A 12372-nucleotide genomic window follows, 5' to 3' on the forward strand; every position below is an offset into this window, starting at 1 on the left:
GAAAGTTCAGCCTGAGTGATGTGGTGGCAGGTCTTGAGGAGGAAGAGTGGTGTGGTGGCAGGAGAAGGGGCCTGTGGGTGTCACGTAGGCCACGAGCCAGGTGGGCCCGGGCAGAAGCAAGGAAAGCTAGGAGAGGATGGGCAGGCTGAGAAGAGGGGACAGGGAAGAATTCTCAGTGGGGTCAAAGACCAGGGTATGTGCGGACCAGAGTGGAAATGGGGTCTCAGGAAGTTACAATCAGAGACAGGATTTCCAAGTAAGATTTCAGGAGACAGTCACCTTTATGACAAGCGCTGGATGATGTGGCTGTTCGCGTTGAACCCTGCTGGGATGGGGGTCTGGGGAAGGGACAGGGCTAGAGGCCAACCCAGGACGGAGCATCCGGTGGAGGAAGGGCGGTGGGCAGACATGTGGAGGGGTGCTGGCTGCGGGGGCAGGAGACTGAGCTGCCTCCAGCTAAGGGAACTGAGTGCCCCTCCATGTATAACAAAAAGGCCTGACCCACAGCTGGTGCAGGGCCTGCCTTGCCAAGGCCCCAAATCCCAGCTGCAGGCTGAGCTGTGCAGGAGGCGGTGAGAGCAAGGCTCCCCATCAACCCCTCACCCAAGTGAAGAAAAACACCACCAAATGCAGAGACAACCTCATTGTGCTGCTTTTAATTACGAAAGATGTAAAATGATGCATTATAAAACTTGGAAGCAACTTTATACAAATTCCAATCTTTAAATATGGTTGAACAGGGTGCCCTGGGGGTCAGGACACTGGCAGGAAGTCTGATTAGTTGCTGGGATGGTCCCATCCATGAAACACTGGACACATGCTGGGAACCATCTGTGCATAAATCAGAAGAGCCAACAAGAGTGGGAATGGGAAAGGTCTGCAAATACGCATATGGACTTGAAGATACAACACCAGCTCAGGTAATATACAGCTCAGGTAATATACAGAAGAAATGAAACAGGAGAAACAGGACAAAGGAGAATTCATGACATGATCAAGAAACCCTTCTAACGCTCTATGTCCTAAAACCCACAACCATACAGAAAGAAAAAATGCAAATGCAGACAGGTTTTTAGTTCTATGCTGTTTAACTGCTATAAGTGAGAGTAGTACAATGATCGATTTCTTGTGACAAAACTAAATATTGAAAAATAGTTTACTCTGAAGTATGCAGCTGCTTCAAATGCTGAGGACCACAACTGGTTTTGTTACAAAGGCCACAGTGAGTGCAGGCTCACGTGCTGCGGGCCAGGGCGACCCTGCCCATGGTGAGTCCTCCACACCTTCTAGGCAGAGTGGGTTGTACAATGCCCAAAACCTTTCACAAGAAAAGACTGCACTCATAGACCTAAGGACAAATTGAATTCAGTGCTAAACCATATTGCCCCTACTATACGCCCCCAAATAAATACCTTCCCTTGGAGGCCTGTTTTCACAAGTCACCTGGAGAACCCCTGTGGGGCAGTGGGGTTCACTGTGTAGGTCTTGGGGTCTCCTGTTGCCAGGCAGGGTGGCTGCTGTGCAGACAAACTGAACTGGGACCCTGACATGATGATACCCACGGGTAAGGCACTATGTGAAAAGTGGACTATGCTGAGAACTGTTTTATAAAAACACAACTCTTATAATATCAGCACCATCCCCTGTTGGGAGTGAGATCAGATTTGGGAGCCCTTTGACACAGGAGCTGGCTTTTTTTGGCACACTGGGGAGCTGGGTAGCATTGCCACTAAAGGCTCTTTAACAAAAAGTCTCCCCTCTGAGGTCTCGAGCACAAAGGGATCTGAAAGTGTAACTGGGAACAGGGCTGGCAAGGGCAGGCCAGCAGGCCCTTCCTGAGCTGGAAATCAGGTGAGGAGAACTCTGGTTTGATTTCCCAATTCCACAGCAAAGATTTGGGACAAAGGTGAAACCGATTCCAGAGGAAGGTGGAGGGGCACCCCATGAGGGTTATTTTAAAGATTACAGGCAAGGTCAGAAGATAGAAATGGAATGAGGTCTGGAGAGGCTAACCAGCCCAGGGTCTTGTGACGATGGCTCCTTTTACATAAGGGACAGGTGTGCCAGATTCAGACCCTCATTGTACAGCCTTGCTCCTCTGGGTGGAGCAGTCCAGCGACCCTCAATACACTCCAGGGTCTCCTGGAAGGGCAATGGCTGTCCAAGCAAAAATCCTGGCATCTTTCGTCTCTCCTTCAGGATTCTCCTCCTCTCTACCCTGTCCTCTCACAGCCTAGATCCCTCCCCTGCAGTGCTCTGCCCCCTTCAAACCTACTGGCTTCACCTAAGTTAGAGGAGGCAGGCGGTGGTTGAAATCTGGTCCATCTATTTTATGAGAGGGTATTAATGACTAATGATGGTTCCGTGAATTAGGCCTTCGTTTTACTATAAACTATTTTGTCAACCTTAAAGAATGAATCTCTACTTGAAGCAATTTAGAGCCAAACATGGATCTGAGAGGGAAGATCTTCCTGGGTGGGGCCCAGACAGGGTCCCTCAGGGCCCTCACCTGCTCAGCCCTTTCGGATATACTCAGAAGACAGCTCCCACCCACCCGCATGGAGCACAGCCCAAGGAGAATGCAGTGCCCGGCTTCACTGTGATTTGGTCACCTAGTGTTAAAAGCATATTAAAGTGCATGCTTCACCATAGGCACGAGTGCTAGAAAAGCTAAAGCTCTGAGAAGATTTGGCAGGGAAGGGGGATAGCTAGAGATGAGCCTGCCTTACAGCATGGCGGATGCAGTCATTCATCATGCACTGCACACGCTGTTCTGCAGCACTCACTCCAGCACACGAGTGTGCTGCCACGCACGTGTTAGGTGCTATGGGTTCAACAATGAATAAGGCACTGTCCCTGCCCTCAAGGAGCTTATGGTCTGGGGGGGTGACATTAAACTCCCAGCCCACAGAGCCACCGCTCCTCCAGCTGCTCTTAGTGGGGAGATCTGTGCTTGTCCCGAGTTTGTCTGGAGGCCACTGAGTGTGAGATAGCTGCAGTCCCTGTCTTCCCTCCCCACTCTGCAAGAAGGAGCATAGTTCTCTTCAGGCTCATCAGTGCCAGGGGACTCTTTTCAGTGACTGATAAAATGGTCTTCCTCTTCCTCTGGTCCATAAGGAAAAGGTGTACTTTTCTGAAGCAGCAGAAACCAACTGGGAGAAAATGAAAATTAGCCTTCAGTTTGCCTAACTCAAGCCTGCTTTCGGACTTGTGGCAAAAACTTCTTCATGTCATAAATCAGGCATGGGAGAGAGCCGTGGGGTCCGCTCAGCCTGGGAATGTCCCCTGCTGGAGGGCCTCACCCTCCGGGTCAGGTCAGAGCAGGCATCGCGGTGCCCTCTCCGGGCCACCACTCCAGGCTGAGCCTCCCACTCTGGACTCGCCTTCGGCGCAGCCGGAGATCAGTGGTTCTGAGCACTACACAATGCCACGGAGGCCTCCAGTGACATGATATTTCCTACTCTTACACATCGATGGACTGGAAGGCCAAGAAAAAGATGCAATGGAGATGAACTTTCCAGTTCATGGGAAGCTCCAAGCAGCCTGCCTGCTGCAACATGACTTTGGCCACAGGCTGGAGAGGCAGTACATAGCTGTGTGATCTGGAGGAAGCCACAGTGTCTGAGATGGGACCTCATCTGAAAGCCTGGAGCCGTGGCATTGGTTCCTTCTATGTCAAGATAACGAAAGCCGGCAGTCAGCTGGCTCCATTCTATTCCATTCTATTTTGGCTGTTGCAGAAAAACATTCTTCTGTTCCACTGCCTTCTGTTCACAGTCTGTCAGCTCGAAACGTCTCTTCAACAGAGGGGTCCAGCAGGCCCATGTTGGAGTCACTTAACATGTTGAGTCCGTCCAGGCTCAGGGGTTCAATCTGCAGCTCCTCTTCCAGTGGAAATGGAGTGTCCACGTTCAGGCTGACCTCGGGCAGGCCTGCCAGCGCACTGTTGAGGTCTTTGAACAGGTTGGTGCTGGAGTCTTCTGAAAGGGGTAGCCAGAGAGGAAAACAGTATGCTTAGGAGGCATGAAGGCTCCAGGCTACTAAGCAAACCCAGCTGATGACGGTCCCCTAAACTGCTATCCCACACGTCCTTACCACCCCTAGGCCCACAGTTCTTGCCCTGGAGTCTACATTCTTGTCAGTCAGTTGCACAACTCCCAATTTTTGCAAGTTTTTTTCCTTTTGAACAGTCATCAGTCACCTAAGATGAAATCTTTCTTTTTTTTTGAAACAGAGTCTCACTCTGTCACCCAGGCTGGAGTACAGTGGCACTATCTCGGCTCACTGCAAGCTCCACCTCCCGGGCTCACACCATTCTCCTGCCTCAGCCTCCTGAGTAGCTGGGACTACAGGTGCCCGCCACCACACCCGTCTAATTTTTTTTTTGTATTTTTTAGCAGAGACGGGGTTTCACTGTGTTAGACAGGATGGTGTTGATCTCCTGACCTCATGATCCGCCCACCTCGGCCTCCCAAAGTGCTGGGATTACAGGTGTGAGCCACCGTGCTCGGCCAGATGAAATCTTTCAGAAAAGGCTTTGACTGCCAGGCCCACCACCCTGCGTCACGGTCTCTGAGGCTGGACACCTGCATCTCAAAGAGTCAAGTCGACCCAGGCAACGTTCGCTTTTTGCTTTATGTAATATTATGTTGTTTAAACTATCTTATGAAGGTACCTAAACACGTAACAAAATAAAAGCAGTAAAGAAGCTGAGGGGTGGCTCACTCACCTGTCAGGATGGTGTTTGGGAAACTCCCGCAGTTGGAATATGGGCTTGGTCTCAAATGAAAAGAGTCCTGCAGTTCTCGGGAACCTTGTTGCACCAGAGGCACCTGGAAGCATCAAAGGTCACGTGAGGAAGGCCACACCTCTGCTTCCAAGGAGGAAGGGAGTATTGCAATGTGCTCCCAGAGCAAAACCTGACTTGCAAACTAATACATATTCCCTTCTTTCCAGGATCCCAGAGTGCTTTGCTCTTGTGGTGATGTATGTACGATATTCTTGTCAGGGAGGCAGATGCTGGGGTGGAGGAGGGGCCCCTGAGGCCCACAGCGCGGTGACTTTTCCCCAGCCCACTACACCATCCCAAGAGATACCAGTGGTCATGGTTTCTGTGGCCCCTCAGACATGTCTCCTCAGCCTCACCAAGGCCTTTGTAAACTGCCTTCTGTGGGAACCCTTCAAAGGCTCTGTCTATAACCAAGAAAGTATGGATTCTTTTCTTCCTTGGTTTCTTCCTCTTTTTTCTTTAAAGATAGGGTCTCTGTTGCCCAGGCTGGAGTGCAGTGGCGCCATCTCGGCTCACTGAAACCTCCACCTCCCAGGCTCAAGCGATCCATCCACCTCAGCCTCCCAAATAGCTGGGACCACATGCCACCATGCCTGGCTAATTTTTGTATTTTTTGTAGAGACGGGGTCTTGCTGTATTTTACCCAGGCTGGTCTCAAACTCCTGAGTTTAAGCAAGCCACCTGCCTCGGCCTCCCAAAGTGCTGGAATTATGGGCGTGAGCTACTGCGCCTGACCTATTCCCTGGTTTCTAGAAAACTGAGAAAGTGGAAGCCTTTCCTTTTCACACTCAGAAGGAGGAAACTCAGGCAAGCTTCTCCCTATGAGAAAGCCTCTATGAGGACTGGTTATAACTGTGGCCAATTTTAGGTTCCTTTCCTGAAATTTAATTTTCTAAGCCATTTAAAAAAATGTCTCAAAAGAAGAAGTTTCCATCACTTTTCAGGGAGACACTGATTCCCATCTAGACTAAAATGGCTCTTTAGAAAACATGGAGGCAAGGAGGACTGGTTCTTGCCACAAGGCTTCATCTGTGGCCTACTTAGGAAACAGTTATCTTAATTTATTTTATTATTATTAAGTTCTTGGCCAGGCACCGTGGCTCACACCTGTAATCCCAGCACTTTGGGAAGCCAAGGCGGGTGGATCACTTGAGGTCAGGAGTTCAAGACCAGCCTGGTCAACATAGTGAAACCCTGTCTCTACTAAAAATACAAAAATTAGCTGGGTGTAGGGGTGCACGCCTGTAACCCCAATTACTCAGGAGTCTGAGACATGAGAATTGCTTGAACCCAGGAGGTGGAGGTTGCAGTGAGCCGAGATCATGCCACTGCACTCCAGCCTGGGCGACAGATTAAAAAAAAAAAAAAAAAAAGTTCTGGAAACTGTTCAACCCTTCTTCCACTCCTTAATCCATCGGAGGGCCCAGTCCATACTTACTGAATACTATTGAATACCATAAAATCTAGGAATATTAAAAATAGTCAAGTTAGGGAGAAACTAAACTGTAAAAGCAAGTGGCCGAGTTGCAAATACCTTACAGAAGGAGCTCCCCTCACTCCCCAGGACTGAGCTGTCCCCAGGAGGCCACACGCTGTGCTAGGTGCACCAGTCTGGGTTCAGGCAAAATGCGGCGCCACCTTCTGACCCTGCGGTGGGAGCAGGTGCCATCCTCCCTATGCCTCAGTTTCAACATGAGGGCACTGAGGAGGTGGGTGCTGTGTCCCTTCCAGCGTTCATGATTTTACACTTCTACAATGAGAGTGTCATCAAGTCTCCTGCCAATTATTCCAATAGTTCCTCTGCTGAAGCCTGATACTAAATAACACAGCCAGAGCCAGCGTTTTAGGGCCAAAGAAGATGAAAGGCTCTTCTAGCCACAGAACACATCCAGAACCAGGGAAGTGGCATGTCTGGTCTGCTTGGTTCTGAGTTCTACACAATGAACAACCTAAATGGTATAGTTTATGCACCCAGGGAGGGGAAGGCAGGGGCGATCCACCCACCTGTTGAGGAAAGGCAGGGCCTGGCCTCATGGACTGCTGGTCAAAACCCACATCTGGGAAGAAGTTGGTCAAAGATGAGCCCTTCAGAGAGTAAGGAAAGGTGACCATTTAGCTTGGAACTCAGAGCAAAACAAGCATTCCCTCCGTACCAACACTGCTGCTAGGACTCACCTGGGCTGGGAGAAGCTGAAAGTCTGACTGTGGCAGTGAGGAGGCTGCCTGGGGCTGCTGGGCAGGGGCCTCAGGAGTGCGGGGCTGCTGCAGGAGGGGCTGGGTGAGCTCCTGGGGCGCAGGGTAAGGGGGTGGCGGGGACACCTGGGCTTGAGCTTCTGTGGGCAGGAAGGAAAGGTGGCTTCGGTCTGAGGACACGATCTGCAAAACAAACACACAAAGCCACTAATGAGCTTCTGCGTTTCTAGTGTTAAGTCCTTTAGGGTTAGGAAATGTCAGCGTGAGAGGAAGCCTGAGATTTTCCTCACCGCGGTGTCCTGTGCAATGCTGTGAGAAGCCCGTTTCTCCTCTTCCTTTAAAGTATATCTCAAATTTTACTTCCCCACAAAGCACGTTCCATTCAATGACAAGTTCTATTGTCTTAAAAGAACTAAACAAGAAAACAGTCAATTTAACCAATTTCCTTTCAGTTTTCTCCGTGAAAATCATGTTTTGTTTTGTTTTGTTTTTTTTACAGCTATGTCTTCTGGTTAAAAGTGGAAGATTGAAAAAGGCCCTTAGCTCTGCCATCTCCCCAAACCCTGTTAAGACACTACAACAACATTAACCAGCAATAAGCATTCATAAATAACACTAAACAATAACACAGAACACTAAATGATAACAAACAACACGAGGACAAAGATAACGGGAGAGAAGAAAATGGCAACAAAAGCTGGAAAATGAGAAGCAGATGGCCAAATGGTAACTGGCTTAGCAGAACTGAGAAAACCCAATGCTAAGCTGGCAGTGAGGAAAAACCAGGAGGCAATCTCATTTAGAGCACTAAATCCCCACAGGGCTCTGGGACTGGGGACAGCAGGGAGCAGGGGCTGAAGCTAAAACCAGGAGGTTCTGGTCAAAGTTTGTGTAAGGGGCAGTCGGACCTGCAGAGTCCTTGCCTTGACTGTGCTTCTACACACTGGCCCCCACCACCCCGCCGCCTGCCAGGAGACTGGAAGGTTCCACTTCGGAGAGAATAAAACTAAGGGACTCTGGATATTAGAAGGTGAGGCACTTTACTGGAAACACAGGGTTTAGAAGCAATTTCATGATCAAATCTTAAGATCTCCACCTTTCTTTCCCAACCTGGCTCTCAGGATGCTGGAATCCAGATATGCCGAGGTGGGACATTGGAAGAGTGTCCTTTAGGGAACCTGACAAGGCCTGAGAGAGAAAATCTTTTTTTTTTTTGGAGACAGAGTCTTGCTCAGTCACCCAAGCTGGAGTGCAGTGGCACGATCTTGGCTCACTGCAACCTCCACCTCCTGGGTTCAAGCAATTCTCCTGCCTCGGTCTCCTGAGTAGCTGAAATGACAGGAGCATGCTAACACACCTGGCTAATTTTTGTATTTTTAGTAGAGACGGGGTTTCACCATGTTGGCCAGGCTGGTCTAGAACTCCTAACCTCAGGTGATCCTCCCGTCTTGGCCTCCCAAAGTGCTGAGATTACAGGTGTGAGCCACCGCGCCTGGCCAGAGAAGATCATAAAACTTATGACACCAGAAATTTCCCAAGGAAATGACCAAGCTAGATCATTCCACAATGAAGACCACACTCAGCAGTGCTGCCCACATACACAGCTGCCAGCCAGCTTCTCAGTGTCCTGTTTTCTTTCTTTTTCTCATTTACATATTTTTATTTGGAAATGTTTATATTAGTACAAGGAAACAATTTTGGAGACACTGGATGTCATTAGTTATCACTAGTTTATTATAAAAGAGAAATATGGAAATTATTTACATGATGAAAGATTTCAGAACTTCAGTGGAATGGGCATCTTCACATTGATATCATTTCAATAGTGACTTATTTCAGTCTATGTACTTTCCAAGAATGTCACCGTCTCTGAGTAGGAAATAATCCTTGTCATGTAGAACTATTTTGGTGCCTCCATATTCTAGGAGAAGAACTTTATCTCCAACTTTCATGCTAACTGGCTGAATCTCTCCACCCTTTCCTTTAGATAACCCGATCCAACAGCGACTATTGTTGCTTGCAGTACTTTTCCTTGCGATTTTTCTGGAAGCATAATGCCTCCTTTGGTTACAGTTTCAGCAGCACTCCTTCCAACCAATACTCGGTCAAAGAGTGGAAGAAACTTTCTAAACGCTTGTCCCGCCATGACTCCCTTCGCCTCAGACTCGTACTCTGCTCTAGCGTAGCACTGCAAGGAGAGAGCCCCTCAGTGTCCTGTTCTTAAACGTGAGCAGAGCACCGAAGATCACCAGGCCCCGAGGAAACCATCTGCCATGAAAGTCAGAAGGCAAAGCAGACACACACAATCTTGAAAAGATGTGTGCAGGAAGAAGTAGTTGTGAAAAAACAAAATCAGCATGACAATATTTAGGCTACTAAGAAAATCCTTATCTATTAGAGATACATATTGAAATATTTGCAATTTTTAAAAGCAGGGTATGGATGAAACAAGATAATAAAGCTGGCATGGTGGCTCACGCCTGTAATCTCAGACTTTGGGAGGCTGAGGCAGGTGGATAACCTGAGGTCAGGAGTTCGAGACCAGCCTGGCCAACGTGGTGAAACCCCGTCTCTACAAAAATTAGCCAGGTGTGGTGGTGTGGACCTGTAGTCCTAGTTATTTGGGAGGCTGAGGCCAGGAGAATGGTTTGAACCTGGATGGCAGAGGTTACAGTGAGCTGAGATCACACCACTGTACTCTAGCCTGGGCAACAGAGCAAGACTCCGTCTCAAAAAAAAAAAAAAAAAAGTTAATTGTTGAGGCTAGATGATGGGTATAGGAGGACTTACTGTATTATGTTCTCTATTTTTCATGCAATTAAAAAATTTTATTATAAAAATAAAGATAAATTAGAAAAAAAGGACCACTAAAAACCTTAGAGAGAAAAATGTGATATTGCATCTGTGGAATATGTATGATGCTATTAAAAAGGAACACTGAGTGAACAAAAAAGAACTCATAGCAATTTTAAAATGAGAGCAGAAATGAAAAACTCAACAGAAGGGTTGGAAGATAAAGCTGAGACACTCTTTCAGAAAGCAAAGCAAAACAAACAAGGAAGCAACCACGGAGAAGGAAAAGAGGAGAGAGAGAAAATAAGGATATTAGAGGAAAAGTCCAGGATAGTCAACATTCGTAGAGTTCCAGAGAGAGAACAGAGAAAACTGAAGGGAAGAAATCACTGAAGAAACTTTATTTCAATGTTCTTTAACATTTCCCAGAAATGAAGGCTGTGAGTTTCCAGATTGAAAGAACCCACCAAATATGCAGACTCACGCCAAGCCACATTATCTTGAAGTTTCAGAACATTGGGGACAAAAAGATCTTACAAGCCTGGGGTGGAGTGGGGATTCCATGCAAAGTGTTAAGAGTCAGAATGGCACTGGATTTCTCAATAGCAACTTAGAAATGAAAAGGCAATCGATTCCAAGGGAAAATTATTTCAAATTTAGAATTCTATATTCAGCCAAATAATAATTAAATGGTAGATCAAATAAAGACATTTTAAGTCATACAAAGTCACAGGCACTCTTTCCTATAGAGCTACTAGAGAATTTATTTTTGAATGTATTGAGATCTGCCCAACTCCAAGAGTTGGGGACTGAATTAGTAAGACACATAAATACATACAGATAACCAGGCTAACAAAAAAAGTCAGACATTTATTAACTCCCAGGAGGAAAAAATTCTCATTTTCTTATTTCATGGTATACTATATGTCAACTCTAACTACATAGTAACTATAAAAACACTAAATATTGAGTATTGCTCTAACCAAAATTATAATAAATGAGGACGGTGGGTAGGAAATTGTGTGTGTGTGTGTGTGTGTGTGCGCGCGCTCATGTGCGCACATATGTGTGTGGTGGGGTTTGTGGGAGAGTGGAAAGAGAACTAAATTCTACCCTGCATTGGTAGGATGTCATTAGATAATGCCTAACACCAAAAAATGTAGAACAAAAAATGCATAAAACAACATGGTTAGGCCGGGTAAGGTGGCTCATGCCTGTAATCCCAGCATTTTGGGAGGCTGAGGCGGGCAGACTGCCTGAGGTCAGGAGTGCAAAACCAGTCTGGCTAACATGGTGAAACCTCATCTTTACTAAAAATACAAAAATTAGCCAGGCGTGGTGGCACACACCTGTAGTCCCAGCTACTTGGGAAACTGAGGCAGGAGAATCGCTTGAACCTGGGAGGTGGAGGTTTCAGTGACCTGAGATTGCACCACTGCGCCCCAGTCTGGGCGACAGAGCAAGACTCTGTCTCCAAAAAAAAAAAAAAAAAATAATAATAATAATAATAACAACAAAGAGATTAACTAAAATGGTTGACGGTAGCCATCTCTAGGCAGTGAGAAATATGCCTAAGGACAGGGGAAAAGACCACTGTTTTTCTGTAACAAGTCCTTTAGAACTATTTGACATTTTAAACTACATGCATGAGTAACATTCACTTTTCAAAATTTCCTTTTTTTAAGAGATAGGGTGTCACTATGTTGCCAAGGCTGGTCTTGAACTCTAGGCCTCAAGCAATCCTCCAGTCTCTGCCTCCTGAGTAGCTGGAATTACAGTCAGAACCACTGTGTCCAGCAACATTCATTAAAAAAAAATTCTAAATATTAAACAAATTAAAAACACATCTGAAAGGGGACACTCTGGCCAGACAGTCTCCTTAAAACGTAGCTAAAAAGCAAGAATACTTTTAGATCTTATAAAAGAATCTTGCAAAATAAAATTAAAGGCAATTCAATAACATAAGAACCATGAAAACAATAATTATGGACTAGCCTGGGCAATACGGTGAAACTCCATCTCTACAAAAAAAAAAAAAATACAAAAATTAGTTGGGTGTGATGGCATACACCCGTAGTCCTAGGTACCTGGGAGGTTAAGGTGGGAGGATCACCTGAGCTCAGGGAGTTCAAGGCTACAGTGAGCTGTGATCATGCCACTGCACTCGAGCCTGGCTGAGAGTGAAATGCTGTCTCTAAAAAAAATAAAAATAAAAATTATGGCAGGGCACAGTGGCTCATGCCTGACACAAGGCACACTGGCTAATTCCAGCCCTTTGGGAGGCTGAGGCAGGAGGATCACTTGAGCCCAGGAGTTTAAGACCAGCCTGGAAAACATAGGGAGACTCTGTTTCTTTCTTTTCTAATTTTAACTGAGACAGAGTAACTCTGTCACCCAGGCTGGAGTGCAGTGGTGCAATCCTGGCTCACTGCAAACTTCCGTCTCCAGGGTGCAAGCAATTCTCATGTCTCAGCATCCTGAGTAGGTGGGATTACAGGCGTGAGCCACCACGCCCGGTAATTTTTGTATTTTTAGTAGAGATGGGGTTTCGTCATGTTGACTAGGCTGGTCTCAAACTCCTGCCCTCAAGTGATCTG

General features: G+C 46.9%; 1 protein-coding gene and 1 pseudogene across 6 annotated transcripts in view; both read right to left on the minus strand.

Annotated features, from left to right (window-relative positions):
* Positions 1 to 628: 628 nt before the first annotated feature.
* Positions 629 to 12372, minus strand: part of CRTC3 (CREB regulated transcription coactivator 3) — a 121806-nt gene continuing 110062 nt past the window's right edge. For 4 of the 6 annotated variants that reach the window (XM_033188988.1, XM_033188986.1, XM_033188987.1 and 1 more), the window contains exons 12-15: positions 6965 to 7165; positions 6794 to 6874; positions 4730 to 4832; positions 629 to 3980 (exon numbers count right to left, since the gene is read on the minus strand). In XM_033188988.1, the coding sequence (XP_033044879.1) occupies positions 3772 to 3980; positions 4730 to 4832; positions 6794 to 6874; positions 6965 to 7165 (594 nt within the window). In that variant the 3' untranslated portion in view covers positions 629 to 3771. The remainder of the gene's footprint in view (positions 3981 to 4729; positions 4833 to 6793; positions 6875 to 6964; positions 7166 to 12372) is intronic. The other 2 variants (XM_033188989.1, XM_033188985.1) reach the window with 1 other exon arrangement.
* On the minus strand, positions 8387 to 9240 carry LOC117070203 (annotated as a pseudogene).

Source organism: Trachypithecus francoisi, unplaced genomic scaffold (assembly GCF_009764315.1).
Source record: "Trachypithecus francoisi isolate TF-2019V2 unplaced genomic scaffold, Tfra_2.0 Lachesis_group3, whole genome shotgun sequence".
In the NCBI taxonomy this organism is placed as follows: Eukaryota; Metazoa; Chordata; class Mammalia; order Primates; family Cercopithecidae; genus Trachypithecus; species Trachypithecus francoisi.